Below are 14134 nucleotides of genomic sequence, written 5' to 3' on the forward strand. Positions count from 1 at the left end.
TACAGTGAAATCCCGTGATTTTGAGTTTCTTTGTAGAAATTGATTTTGATAAGTCTAAAGAACTACAGAATTCTGTGAAGGACGACGCTGCATTCTGATGGGAGGGGGTGAAGGATGGCGCTGCGCAGTTTTTCTTCTCCCTTCGCTCTTATCTCTGCTGAGTATGAGCTGTGCTCAAAATTCTCTGTAATTCTATCCGTAAGGTACGCGCTGAAAGATTTGTGCATTTTAAAGCAACAGTATTTAATTGAAGATTGGAAGTTAAAAGTAAGATATGGTGCCTAATTTAGAAGGGAATTGTAAGTGATTGCTTGGTCATTAATGTGTTTGAACCTGCTTCTAGTTGTGTGATTGATTTGTATAGCAAATTGTGTACAGCTAGGCAAATTACAAAAGACAGAGAAGGAAGGAAGCAGTAAAACAAGTGGGACAAATATTGAAAAAGGCAAAAATACCAGAGTGTGAATGTTTGGATGTACAAAAAGGCACAGACAAGGGAAGAAAATAGCAAGTGAATAAATGATGCTTGAGAATGTGCAGCAGTATGGAAGGTGTATAATGAATGTTTGATTGACAAAGTGTAACCAGAGACCCAGACAAAACAGATGGACTTGTAAACACTGTGGTCAGACTCAGACAAACCCAGACTGAATAGCTACTTGTGTGACCTGTGCTACTGACCTAAGCGAATTGCACTAAATCCTATCCAGACAAGATCATAAGAAGCTGACATAATAGTGTGGATAGTGGGTAGTGGGGACATTGGCCCTTGAGGCGTAAGCTGACAGTAGACATCAGACGACCAACCCCATCAGGACCTAGAAGTGTGACTAGAATAAGAAAGATGCAGGTGTATTATCCCTGGAGCCCCTCTGACCAGCTAGCTTTGCTGAAGCAGCTGCCTGACCCTGAAGACCAACCATTCCCGTTTTACAGACACATAAAGGAAGTACAGCAGACATATAAGTGTACCTGGGCAGACCTAGAGAGGTTGGTGAGTTTAAAGGCAGGTGACGCACTAGATCATATAATTAAGACACATACAGATGTGACAAAGAATCAGGCTTGGGGCATGGATGATAAATCTGCACGATCTGGGGAGACGTACTGTGAGTCACTAAGACAATGGGCTGCAGTGGAACAATCAGAGCAGTCTGTACTCCTGACTAATGTGACACAGCAAAGAGGAGAGAGAGTAGAGATGTACTTTGGACGGTTACAGCTGAAATGGGCAGACATGGGGTACATTTGCATAAACCCACTTGATGTTAGAATACTGGTGAATGCATTCATTGACGGTATGAACAAAGACTTACGAGACGCAGTACAGACAGCCAGACCTGAATGGAGACATGTAGATCCGAAAGACCTCCTTAAGGTAGCTAAAGAAATTGAGCAAACAAGGACAATAAGACAACCTGTCATGTATGCTGGAGCACAAGGAAAAAAGTGGAGACGTAATAGGGAAGGCATGTGAGATCACACTGACGTTTCTTTTGACAATCTATTCCCCACATGACATCCATGCCATACTCCTACAAGTTCAACCAAAACATCTGTCTATGGCCAGACAGCTCCGACTTGAGTGTGCTCTACTAATTCCTGAGTATGTCACCCCTCAAAAGATGTAACGTTCTGAATCCAGCCACCCTCCTGCCTGTGGATTCAGAAAAGGGGGAATTGGTGACCGTATTAGCGAGTGAGGAAGGATACTTTGACATGACGCATGAACATGTCTGCATAGAACTGATGAGTCAGGAGACAGTTGGGTTTGCACACATTCATGAAAAACCTGTTCCTAATGCAGACTTTGAGTTTCTTTTTTGTAGATGGCCCCAGATACCACCAGGATGGACGATTCTACACTGGATATGCAGTAGTATCCTCACATGAGGTAATCCGAGCGGAACCACTCTCTCCTCACATGTCGGCGCAGGAGGCAGAGTTGAAGGCACTCACTGAGGCGTGTAGAGCCGCTGCAGGTAAAGTCGCTAATATTCTCACAGATTCGAAGCCCATTAAAAATGCAGAGCTGGTGAAACAATTGATGGAGGCATTGATGTTACCAGTCCAGGTTGGCATTGTCAAGGTAAAAGCACACACAAAGGTGACTCCGTGGAGGTAGAGGGCAATAGAAGGGCGAACGAGGCTGCTAAAATAGCACAAGGCGGCCTAGAGAGAGCAGTGGACGGTGGCGGGGAGTCAGCGTATTCCAGCCACATTGGGTCTAGATGTCCTGAAATCCCTCCAGCATAAAGCTGCCCAAACAGAGAAGGTACACCGGGGGAGACTGGGAGCTGAGCTGAACTCAAATGGAGTATGGGAGAATAAGGATAAAATGTGCCCACCAAAGTCCCTGTTCCCAATCATGGCGCAAGCAGCACATGGCCCCAATCACACCTCAAAAAGTCACATGTGTGCCATGGTAGATGCCTTCTGGATCGCTCCTGGTTTCAGTTACGCAGCCGCGAAACTTGTACAATCATGCCTCATCTGTGCACAGCACAACCCAGGTAAAACTGTAAAAGTCCCTAAGAAAGCGACACCTAGGCCTCTCTACCCGTTTCAGAGACGGCAGATTGACGACATACAGCTACCAAGGTAGGAGTGTATGCAAATATCCTAGTATGTGTAGATCTCTTCTCTGGTTGGCCGGAAGCCTATCCGGTAAAACGTGCAAATGCTAAAATGACTACAGACAAACTGATGAAAGAACTGATCTGCAGGTATGGTGTCCCAGAAACCACAGAAACAGATAGGGGTGCACACTTCACGGGAGAAATAAAGAGGGAAGTCATGCAGGCCCCGGGTGTACAGCAAACATTTCATACACCATATAGGCCACAAGGTAGAGGGAAAGTGGAAAGACTAAATGGGACACAAACTGAAAATTCAAAAGGCTCATGGCAGACACAGGAAAGAGCTGGGTGGAGTGCTTGCCTCTTGCACTCTTTTCAGTCAGACACACTCCAAATAGAAACACAGGCTTGTCTCCTTCTGAAGTCCTGAGACTTAGAGATCAGTATGATAAAGACAATGATCGTACTAAAGATAGTTGGTGGTCAGACACTTTCTCCTTTCTTAATCCAGCTAATTGGTTTAAGGGTATTGGAGGCTGGATAGCTGGGATTATACTAAGTTTATTACGTATTGCCGTTTGTCTCCTTATAATATATGTGTTACTGAAACTTGTTTTTTGGTGTATCTCTGTATGCAAGAAAAGATGTAGAAATAGATAAGGAAGTTTGACTGTAAACAACAAGAATTTAACTATTATTCCTTTGAGTCCTAGATTGACATCTCATTTCTGGCATGAAGGAGCGTACTCTTGCAATGATGGACGTGGCTTCAGTATCTGGGGGATGGAGAAGGTAGAAGACCTGTCTCCCTTGGGCAACCCGTCGGCCTGGGATAGTACCTGGTGAACGAGCCACTATCCGCTGTTGTTGCAGGATCCAGTGTTCCAGATTGTGGAAAATGAAGATGTCAAAGGGGGGAATGATAAGAACTGAATGAGTTAAATGAATTCTGCTGAACTTTATCTTTTCTTCGAGGAGATGTCTCAGACATCTCCCTTGTGAACCAAGGTCAAATATTTCCTGCTTACATGGCAAAGCTGTTGTAGAAGTAACTATTTTTCTTTTCTTTATTGCGCATGTCTGTAAATGTCTAAATTCTTTGCTATAAAAGATGGAAGCCTAACTGATAAGCCAGAGGCGCTCAGCAGGCATCCCGAGTCATATCATACAGCTTGTGTCTGTGTTATTCTTCTCGACGGAGCAATCAATTAGAGACATATGGTGCCTTACACCCAAGAACATCAGTCCTTCAGATGAAAGAGATATCTGAGGGATCCCGACAGTGTGACGGGGCCTTAAGTGAGCTTCACTAATGAGATTCAGATATAAACCAATACCTGTGTGTCAGATTGCATTTATAACGATTTATTCTTTCAGAGGCCATTGATCGCAGTGAGATTGGTCGTCCAACGTAAATGTGAATATTTCCAAAATTGTCATTCAGTATTTTTCTGGCTTTAATTAAGCCCTGCAAGGAAAATGGTAGAAAAACATAAGCACTGAATTTTTTTTCTTTAGACTGGTCTTATCAAGCAGTAAACTGTATCTTACTGAAGTAGATTCTTTGGATTTCTGCGCTCCAAGAAGCTCTTGCGCATAGAAAGACTCTTCTAAGATTTTCTCATAGCTAATACTGATAGGGACCAGATAAGTATCATAAACTTCTCCTCTGAAAAATGGTTCAGATACAACATTCAATAGGCCTAAAATCAAACAATAAATTATTTATCTGTCTTAATTATACATTTCTGTGCTTACGTATGTGTAACATCATTATAGTGCTGAGTTTAGTATACATGAATATACTGTGCATGTTTATAGCAGAGTCTCAGTGTACTGTATGAGATATCTATGCAGCAGTGTCAGTGAATCCTATGTGATTATAGATGAGCGACTTTGCCTTTTTTCGGGTCGAGTCGGGTTTCATGAAACCCGACGTTCGCAAAAGTCGGGTCGAACGCAATCGGCCGATTATCGTGAAAAGTCGAAGGCCGACTGAAACACGAAACCCAATACAAGTCAATGGGGAAGAAAAATCGGTAGTGAGTGGAGGACAGGAAACACACCTACAGTGCCCATTTTAATGCCAAAAACATCAATTCTTATTACTTAAGCTTGTCAACCTTAATTTACTTTATAATAATAGTTAGGCATTGAAAACTGGGGGTTATTTGGCTAAAGTTGTGGGGGGGGGTAGGGCTGGCTTCAGATTTTCATGGGCAAAGGGCCAAAGAGTGTCTCTGGGCTCCTTTAACACATGCCACAATTCATGATCCTCTGATACGGCAGAGAAATAGCGGTATAGTACAATGAAAAATACTTCACTTCTTACATCACATGACTGATATCCATTTTAAATTCTCCAATAGCTCCAAAAACGGACAGTATATTATTCCATACAGTATTATGGCCACCGCATAGTGCGCCATACAGAGTAATGAGGCCCATATATTTCTCCATACAGAATCATTGGTCCCATATAATGCTCGATACAGTATATAATGACCTCCACATAATGCTACAGTATATGATGGTCCCCATGGATGAAGCTCCACTGTCTTATGGGCCCAAATAATGCTCCATATATAATGGGCCCCATTTCTAATGCTCCAGTGTATAATGGGCCCTGTAAATAATAATAATAATAATCTTTATTTTTATATAGCGCTAACATATTCCGCAGCGCTTTACAGTTTGCACACATTTTCATCACTGTCCCCGATGGGGCTCACAATCTACATTCCCTATCAGTATGTCTTTGAAGTGTGGGAGGAAACCGGAGTGCCTGGAGGAAACCCACGCAAACACGGGGAGAACATACAAACTCCTTGCAGATGTTGTCCTTGGTGGGATTTGAACCCAGGACTCCAGCGCTGCAGCGCTAACCACTGAGCCACCGTGCTGCCCATAAATGCTGCTCCAGTGTCTGATGTCCACCTTTGGAATGCTCCAGTGTATGGTGGGCTCCATATATCATTCTCCAGAGTATAGTGCTCCCCAAAAATTGCTCCCAACCTTTAAAACAATTAAATAAGTCTCCTCGCTAGGGAATCCCTGTACTCTGGACTCCTCATCCCCATCTTCCATCTTTCTGCACTTGGACTGTTTAGGCAGAGGGCGTACAGACGTGATGTCATCGCCCTCTCTGACCAGAATGTCACTGTCAGGAAACGCGGAAGACATCACGGCGGTGGAGCAGGGAGAGGTAAGTATTTCAACTTTGCAAGTGCTGTGATCCTGAGCAAGCTGGGGGGGCCCACTCGTTGACGACGGCACTGTGCCCTCATAGTACGGCGGTGTGTCTGACGGTGGGTGGGCCTCCCCCCTCCCACCGGCAGAGACACTTTTGCGTACTATGAGGGGCCCTGTGCCAGTGCCGTCGCCCATGAGTGAGTATGCCCCCCCACCTGCTCAAGGAACCTGCACTTTCATCTGCACCTTCCTCTTTGTCACTGTGTAAAGTGGTATAGTATGCGGGAAGGGGAACCTGAGTTTCATCAGGGTCAGACTCTGGCTGTGTAGAGAGCGTGGGGAATGTAGTGATCTGGGTCAATGTCCAGCCCCCATCTTGACCGCATATGGCGAGTCCAGTTTTTCCCCTTTTACCATTATCCAATACCTACCCGGCCCCCCCTCCGAGATCCCCATTCCCACAATAACACACGACAATACTTGAATTCTTTGGATAATTTGGCCACAGCGGCCAAGTTTATTAACAAACAATAACATTTAACAATAAGCATTAATATGCAATCATAATGCAAAATATGAGGGGAGGGTTCTTGGAGCTAAAAGATCTGGCTAAAACCTTCATCTTACCCTCAGCCGTCCATCCCCAGCTCGAGGGCACCGTAACTCCCGTTCCGGGAGACTAACCACCAGAGCTCCGGAGGTAAAAACCCCGACCAGAGCCCATAACCAAAAAGCCAGATCCCCCATACCATTTGAAAACTGCCAGGAATTTTTCTTCCAAATCCTTCCCCGACGAATCATCGTCAACTCCAAGAACCCTACCCCCCGCCAACCACGAACAGCCCTGACCACCTCAGGCTCGAGAGTGCCCCAAAGCCACCAAGGCCCTCTCTATCCCCTCCTGTATTGCCAATGCCCACAAATCAATCCCAATAGAATTCAAATGAACCCCGTCGGCCAACCAATAATTACCGACACCCGATTCCAGTTCAAAATACCTAACACTAATACCCCCATTCCTAGATACAAATCCTGACACTGCCCGATTCAATTTTACCCTAGCCCTATTAATCCCTTTTCAAGACCTCGCGTGCCTCCACTTCTGCCTGGGTACCACATCTGACCACACAGTCAAGACGTCCGGGAAAGACATCCACAATCTCAAAAAATCGCAACGTATGTCCCTAATCAATTCCCTATCCGGCTTAACTCATAAATCGTTACCACCCACATGTATGACCAGAACGTCGGGAGGTCTATCAAGGCGAGTGGACTTGGCTACTTCAGAGAGCACCCTGCTCCACACCATGCCTTGAAAACCCAACCAACGGATCACCACTTGCTCCCTCCTAAAGCCCAATTGCCTACCTTCCGGCCTTGCATCAGCTCGTAGCGCACCCCAGTACACGTATGAGTGTCCAAATATCCAGGCCAGAAAGGGATCACCACCTGAAAAAATATAACAAAGTATGGAAAACAAATACCTCAGCATTCAATAACGACAATTAACGCCGAAGATACAATAAATAACGATCCGACCTCCACCTGCCAATTCTCCTGATCACCTCAGCCCCCAGACCAAGACTGTCAGTCTCGGACGCTGCCCCTATACTAAAGGAATGGGACCCATACATATCCGGGGGAAGGCCAAGCTCCAACAATCCCTTCTTCAAGACCGCAATAAACTGAAAACGAGACAAATATGTAACATCCGCATGGCACAGCAAAGGGCCCCCCTCTACCTGACCACCCTTTCCAATACAACTCCAAACACTTCTGAGGGCACATTACTGCCCCATCAACTCGCCCCAACACTACCCTCCTGCCTCTACCCAGTTGATCGGTTTTGGAGCGCCTAATCCAAAAAACAATGCCCCCCGCCAAAAAATTCCACATCTTCTGCCAACAACCCTCCGGCCGTGACCCTGCTACTTGACACTACCTCACCGATGCGCATTGCCTCAAAAAAGGCCAAAGAAAAAGTTAACCTAAACAATGCCAGCTCAAACCCCGAAGTACAAATACCCTCCAAGACCTTGCCTAGGGCTTCCAATGTACTGAACGAAATAGGCCTCCATTTGTCACGAGTTTTATTACCCCTGCGAAAACGTCGCAATGCCTGTCTAACCAAAAATTGTTTCGTCACATCCGTCACACCCTGTAATTTAAAACCAAAAGCCAGACGCGCTACAAATTTGTTCACCTTGGCCACAGACCAACCACTATCAGCCGCTTTTACAATTAAAAACAATACAGCTAACATTCTCTTCTCCTTGCCGCTAACTCCGCCCCATTCGGACACCCAACTCTGCCACACTCGCCACGAGGATTCATAGGCCGACCAGGTCTGGTGCGATACCGATTCCTTGATCAATCTTCCCGCTCTTCTGTAATCACTCGCCACAGATAAGAAGGGCATTCCACGCCCGAGGCATCCGCTTCTGGCACCAACTCTCGAAAATGCCCCCACTGAAAACGAGACAAAGGATCCGCTATTGAGTTTGTATCCCCAGGCACGTGTACTGCAGAAATCTCCGCATTCAACTCCAGACACCGTAGAACCAAAACCCTAACCAACCTAATCCCCGGAGGGGATGAGGCCGACAAACTGTTAATCACCGCCACTATGCTCGCGTTGTCACAATGAAATCGCACCTTCCGATTTGCGACCATAGAACCCCAAATCGAGACAGCTACGACAACAGGAAACAATTCCAACAACGCCAAGTTTTTAGTAAGGCCCAACGACTTCCATTCCTGCGGCCACTGCCCCACACTCCACTTCCCCTTACAGTAGGCACCGTAACCAGAGCTGCCCGCTGCATCCGTATAGATCTCAAAGTCAAAATTGCTCAAAGTCTCCTCCTGCATCAACAACCGACAATTGAAATTCCGTAAAAAACGCTGCCAAACCATCAAATCCTCCCTATGTTCCTTAGTCAAGCGAACATAATGGTGCGGAGCCTTCACTCCAGCCGTCACGCAAGCCAGACGACGGGAAAAGATGCGACCCATGGGCATAATCCTACAAGCGAAGTTCAATCTCCCCAATAAAGATTGCAACTCCTTTAACGTCACCTTCCGCAACCTCGCCATCCTCTCTACCTCATGCTTCAACAATGATAATTTGTCGTCTGGTAAGCGACACTTCATCTTTTCCGAATCAATTACTATGCCCAAAAAACTTATAACTGTCTTAGAGCCTTCCATCTTTTCCGTCACCAAAGGCACCCCAAAACGCTCCGCCACCCAAACCATGGCTGCTAACACATTCCTACACAACGATGAATCAGGGGGACCGATAAAAAGGAAATCATCCAGATAATGAATGATAGATTGCATGTCTGCAACATCCCTTACCACCCACTCCAGAAAAGTGCTAAACATCTCGAAAAGTGAACAAGAAATTGAACAATCCATCGGCAAACACCTATCAAGGTAAAAATCCCCGTTCCAAAAACAACCTAATAGCGGGATACTCTCCGCGTGAATCGGCAATAAACAAAAGGCCGATTCAAAGTCGGCCTTTGCTAACAGAGCCCCAAAACGATAATGCCGCACCCAATGCACAGCCGTATCGAATGAGGTATACTCCACCGAACATAACTCTTTATCAATCCCATCGTTAAGTGACAAACCCTTCGGGTATGATAAATGCTGGATGAAACGAAACTTGTTTAGTTCCTTTTTTGGCACTACCCCCAGAGGGGAAACAATCAAACCAGCTACTGGTGCAGTGGGGAAAGGACAAGCCATCCTGCCCAGTTCCACTTCCTTTTTTAACTTCGCATCCACTACCTCTCCATGCATCGTTGCCGACCGCAAATTTTTAACCGAGAAAGGAACCACATGGCCTGGATGGGGAATCCTGAAGCCCTCAACAAAACCTTTCCAAATAATATCGGCCTCCATCCGAGCCGGGTACCTATTTAGAAAGGGGGCCATCTCTTGAATTCTCACCGGGCTCTCCCCCTTGACCGGTACCCACGTGTGGCTTACCCTTCCCCTTTTTGAAACATTTTGCCGCCCCGTGAGAGGTACCATTGCAGTGGGAGCATACGTGCTTGAACTTACAGCTGTTCCCGCACTTACACTGGCCATCATTAAATTGCCAGCATGTTCCAGACTTCTCCTTTCCTCCTTGGGTTGCCTGACCACCACTTCCATGTCCTTCTTGCTGGCTGCCACTGCCCCCGCTCCCGTGAAAGGACTGCTCATACCTCACTGGAGCCATCACCTTCAGCCACAACCCAATATCCTTCTGATCCCATTTTATCTCTGGCCGCACCGCCTTCCTCTGTCTAAACTGCTCATCATATCGTAACCACGCCTGAACCCCGTAAATACGATGCGCCTCTCCATAGAATCTAAATAGCAAAATAGGCCAGAGCGGAAACTTTTCGCCTATGACACTCGCCAAAATAGCGAATGCCTGCATCCAATTTACAAACGTCTGTGGAATCAACCGCCACCTCCTCTTTTCTTCCTCCTCTTTTTTACTATCGTCTTTTTTCCCCTTATCCAAGTTAATTTTCTCCAATGGAAGAAGGGAGAATATCTCGACATACTCGTCCCGCCAGATCTTTTCCTTCACTTCCTTCTTTAAATGGGCACCCAAAGGCCCCTCAAAACACACATAAACCTTTTCCTTAGCCCTATCGTCCAGTTTTATCTTGTCACTCTTGTCCGTCTCCGTTTGCACCAAAACTGATACCCCCGCTGATGCCCTTCCGTCGCACTCGACCGGGCATAACGCCTCTCCTTCTGTCTGAGTGCCGGATCCCCGACCCACTAACCATGCCCCCACCGGAGATGGGGCTGCCTCCCTAATCACCCCCCCTCGAGTCTCCTTAAAATGTTTGTCATATTACTCAAAATATCTCTCAGCCCAGGCACTTCAGCCCCGCTATGCCCGCTACACCCCCTCTGCTCCCTACTACCCCCTAAAATACCCCCAACATCCTGCCATACTGCCCCTGCGGGCGACAGACATGACATAGAGCCATACTCACATAGCTGCATGGGTGCTGAGTCCCCGCCTGCCGACTGTCCAGAATCCCGCTGTCCTCCCCGATCCTGCCGTTCACTGCCAGAGCCAGTACCGTCGGACCCTCTTTGCTGCTCCTGGCCCGCGCCCCTGGCCTCCTCGTCACCAGGGGGTACCTGAGCACATGACTCCTGGCGCTCCGCTTATCTCTGGCCCGAGCGGGACCTGTGTCAATCCCCTGCCCCAGACCGGCCTGTCCGGTCCGTATCAGACTCCAGCTGACTGCCGGACAGCTGCCCGTTGCTGCTCGCCACTCTCCCCGACCTGTATTCAGTGCTGGGGCCCGGCAGGACGTCCTCATAATGCCCCCGCCTGCCCGTTGCGCCACTCTGTCTGGCGCTCTGTCCAGCAGGCCCCCCAGTGCGGACCTCCCCCTTAGCGCCCACTGCCTGGCCTGCCAACGCTGTCCTCGCTGACGTAGCCTCTGCCCGATGGCCTGCTCGCCGCTGCGACGCAGGCCTGCCGCGGACCGCTCCTGTGCCCAGGGACCCGCCTGGCGCCGCTCCGTCCCGTGATACTTCGACTCCCGCCCGCGACCTCCTCACTTTCTGGCCGGTCTGCTGTTCCGGCACAGCTCCCACTCTCCTTCCTGCGCCCGCAGGTCGGCTGGGCAGATTCCTGCCGGGACGGGCGCTGAGGGGTAAGCTGCCCCGGAGCTCGCGCCCGCAGGGTCCCTGGAGGGGCTCCGTAGCCGTCACCTGCTGGGCGCTGTCACCTCCAGTGACAACCTCTCAGGGGGCCTCGTCCTCCTGCCCTGCTGGCTAATTCCGGGCGTATCCACAGACCGGAGGAGAGAGGACAGCTGAGACTGGAGCCATCCTCCCCTCCTGGACCGGGCCACGTCCTGGAGCCTGGACATAAGCGCATCCACGGTCTCCATACTTCTTCTGTGATCAGGTGGGTTCTTCGGTTCTCTGCTTCTCTGACCCGAATGCAGTTTTTCCCGCACTTTCTCCCACTACCCCCAGGGCGTCCACGCCCAGAACTTCTCCCTTGATCCAGACCCAGCCATTCAGGACACCCGAAGCCCAAACAATTTTGAAAACCTGCCGGCCCATTGCAGTCATGGGGGGGCTTCCTCTCAGGCTGTGCCCTCCCCAGCCCCCGTCTAGATTGTAGAAAGTTGAGAAAGGGTACAGCATCACCAGATAACAGGTATATATAGCATAGTTTACACATTAAAAATCTATGTCTATATATCAGGAGGTCTCAGGCCCAGTATGGATTCGACAAGATTGTAGAAAGTTGAGAAAGGGTACAGTATCACTGGATAACAGGTATATATAGAATAGTTTACACATTAAAAATCTATGCCTATATATCAGGAGGCAGACTCAGACGGTCTGAGGCCCAGTATGGATTCGACAAGATTGTAGAAAGTTGAGAAAGGGTACAGTATCACCGGATAACAGGTATATATAGCATAGTTTACACATTAAAAATCTATGTCTATATATCAGGAGGCAGACTCAGACGGTCTCAGGCCCAGTATGGATTCGACAAGATTGTAGAAAGTTGAGAAAGGGTACAGTATCACTGGATAACAGGTATATATAGCATAGTTTACACATAAATCTATGTCTATATATCTGGAGGCAGACTCAGACAATCCCAGGCCCAGTATGGGTTCGACAAGACTGTAGAAAGTTGAGAAAGGGTACAGTATCACCGGATAACAGGTATATATAGCATAGTTTAAACATTAAAAATCTCCGGGTATATTTCCGGAGTCCGACAAAGACACTCACAGCCTCAGTATGGATTAGACAAGAATCTTAAAAAGTAGAAAAAGGGTAATGTATTTGAAGCGTACACCAGTATACACTGTTGGGGTATTTTTAAATCTTCATATATATTTCAGTCTCAGTAAGACAGTCCAGACTCTCCGCAAGAGGAAACGAGATGGATACAAGTACAGACGGAAAGTCGAGTGATTGCAGAAATTTTGGAATTACTAATCGTGGGAAAAACTCCGGGGAGAATTCTCAGAGGCGATGGTGACCCTCAATTACTTTGTCTGTGGAGACAGCGAAAACAGTTCTTTGTGAAGAAAGGATTGCTGTATCGCAGTACCGTGGATTCCATCACCGTAACTCATCTCCATCAAATTGTGATCACAGGGAGAGATGTAGACATGGTCCTCACTGCCTATCATGATCTGTCAGGTAACTTTGGAGTGCAAAAGACAGAAGCCACAGGCCCTAGGCGATTCTATTGGATTGGCATGAGAGGACACATTTAAAAATGTGGGCAGGAATGTCACACGTCTGTGAGTAGGAAAACCGTGAAAGCTGATGATAAACCACCACTGCATTTCATTGTGAGTCGACGTCCATAACAAATGGAAGCTATTGATCATCTGAAGATAGAGCCCAGCAGGACAGGGCATAGCTACGTCTTAGCCATCATCTATCAGTTCACCAAATTTGTAGTGGCAGTCCCAGTGAAGGATTTAAGAGCCCAGACTTCACAGCGGTGGAGAAGGGAGAGGTAAGTATTGCAAGTGCTGGGGCCCTGAGCAAGCAGGGGGGGGCCCACTCGTGGGCGGAAGTACTGGCACAGGGCCCCTCATAGTATGCCGGTGTGTCTGACGGCGGGTGTGCATCACCACCATCAGAGACACTTGATTGTACTATGAGGGACCCTGTGAGAGTGCCGTCGCCCAAGAGTGGGCCCACCCACCTGTCCAGGGCAATGGCACTCGCACGGGTGCGTGCGCCAGGTGGTGACCCCGGCCCTTGTGGTGTCTGCAGCCCAGTTAGGGAGGTTGAAAAAATGGTATATGTTGATGTTGGACATTCAGCAGCTGCAAATGGAGGAATTATAGAAGTCCGAGGAAGAGAAGTACAAAAGCGAGATATTTTTCTGGCAACCTATGTGTCAGCAGGGGAAGGTGGGACAAAATCCTTTGAAACCCATGCATGGTTCATTTTAATGAAGGTTAGATCATCAACATTTTGGGTCGACAGATGGGTCCTTTTTTCTGTCAGGATTGATCCAGCAGCACTGAAGACTGTTTTGGATAGCACACTATCAGCAGGGCAAGCGAGCTCCTGTAAGGCATATTGTGCCAATTCAGGCCAGGTGTCCAGTTTACAGGCCAAATAGTCAAAGGGGAATGACCTGTGAGGGAGAACATCGATATGGGAGGAGAAGTAGTTTGTAATCATAGTTGACAACTGCTGTCTCCTGTCACTTTCAATCGATGCAGTATTACCAGTCGTGTGAGCGGTACTTGAAAAATCCGTCCACAACATGGTCATGAAACCCCTGTCTCCAACGCCACTTTGGATGTGTGCACCATGAACACCTCTTC

General features: G+C 47.7%; 1 protein-coding gene across 4 annotated transcripts in view; it reads right to left on the minus strand.

Annotated features, from left to right (window-relative positions):
* The window catches only part of LOC141049008 (dihydroxyacetone phosphate acyltransferase-like), a 414268-nt gene that overhangs the window by 166819 nt on the left and 233315 nt on the right, over nucleotides 1-14134 (minus strand). For all 4 annotated transcript variants that reach the window (XM_073545096.1, XM_073545099.1, XM_073545098.1 and 1 more), the window contains exons 7-8: nucleotides 4131-4282; nucleotides 3917-4047 (exon numbers count right to left, since the gene is read on the minus strand). In XM_073545096.1, the coding sequence (XP_073401197.1) occupies nucleotides 3917-4047; nucleotides 4131-4282 (283 nt within the window). The remainder of the gene's footprint in view (nucleotides 1-3916; nucleotides 4048-4130; nucleotides 4283-14134) is intronic.

The sequence above is a fragment of the Dendrobates tinctorius genome, unplaced genomic scaffold (assembly GCF_039654945.1).
Source record: "Dendrobates tinctorius isolate UK_male_01 unplaced genomic scaffold, ASM3965494v1 ptg000140l, whole genome shotgun sequence".
NCBI lineage: Eukaryota > Metazoa > Chordata > Amphibia > Anura > Dendrobatidae > Dendrobates > Dendrobates tinctorius.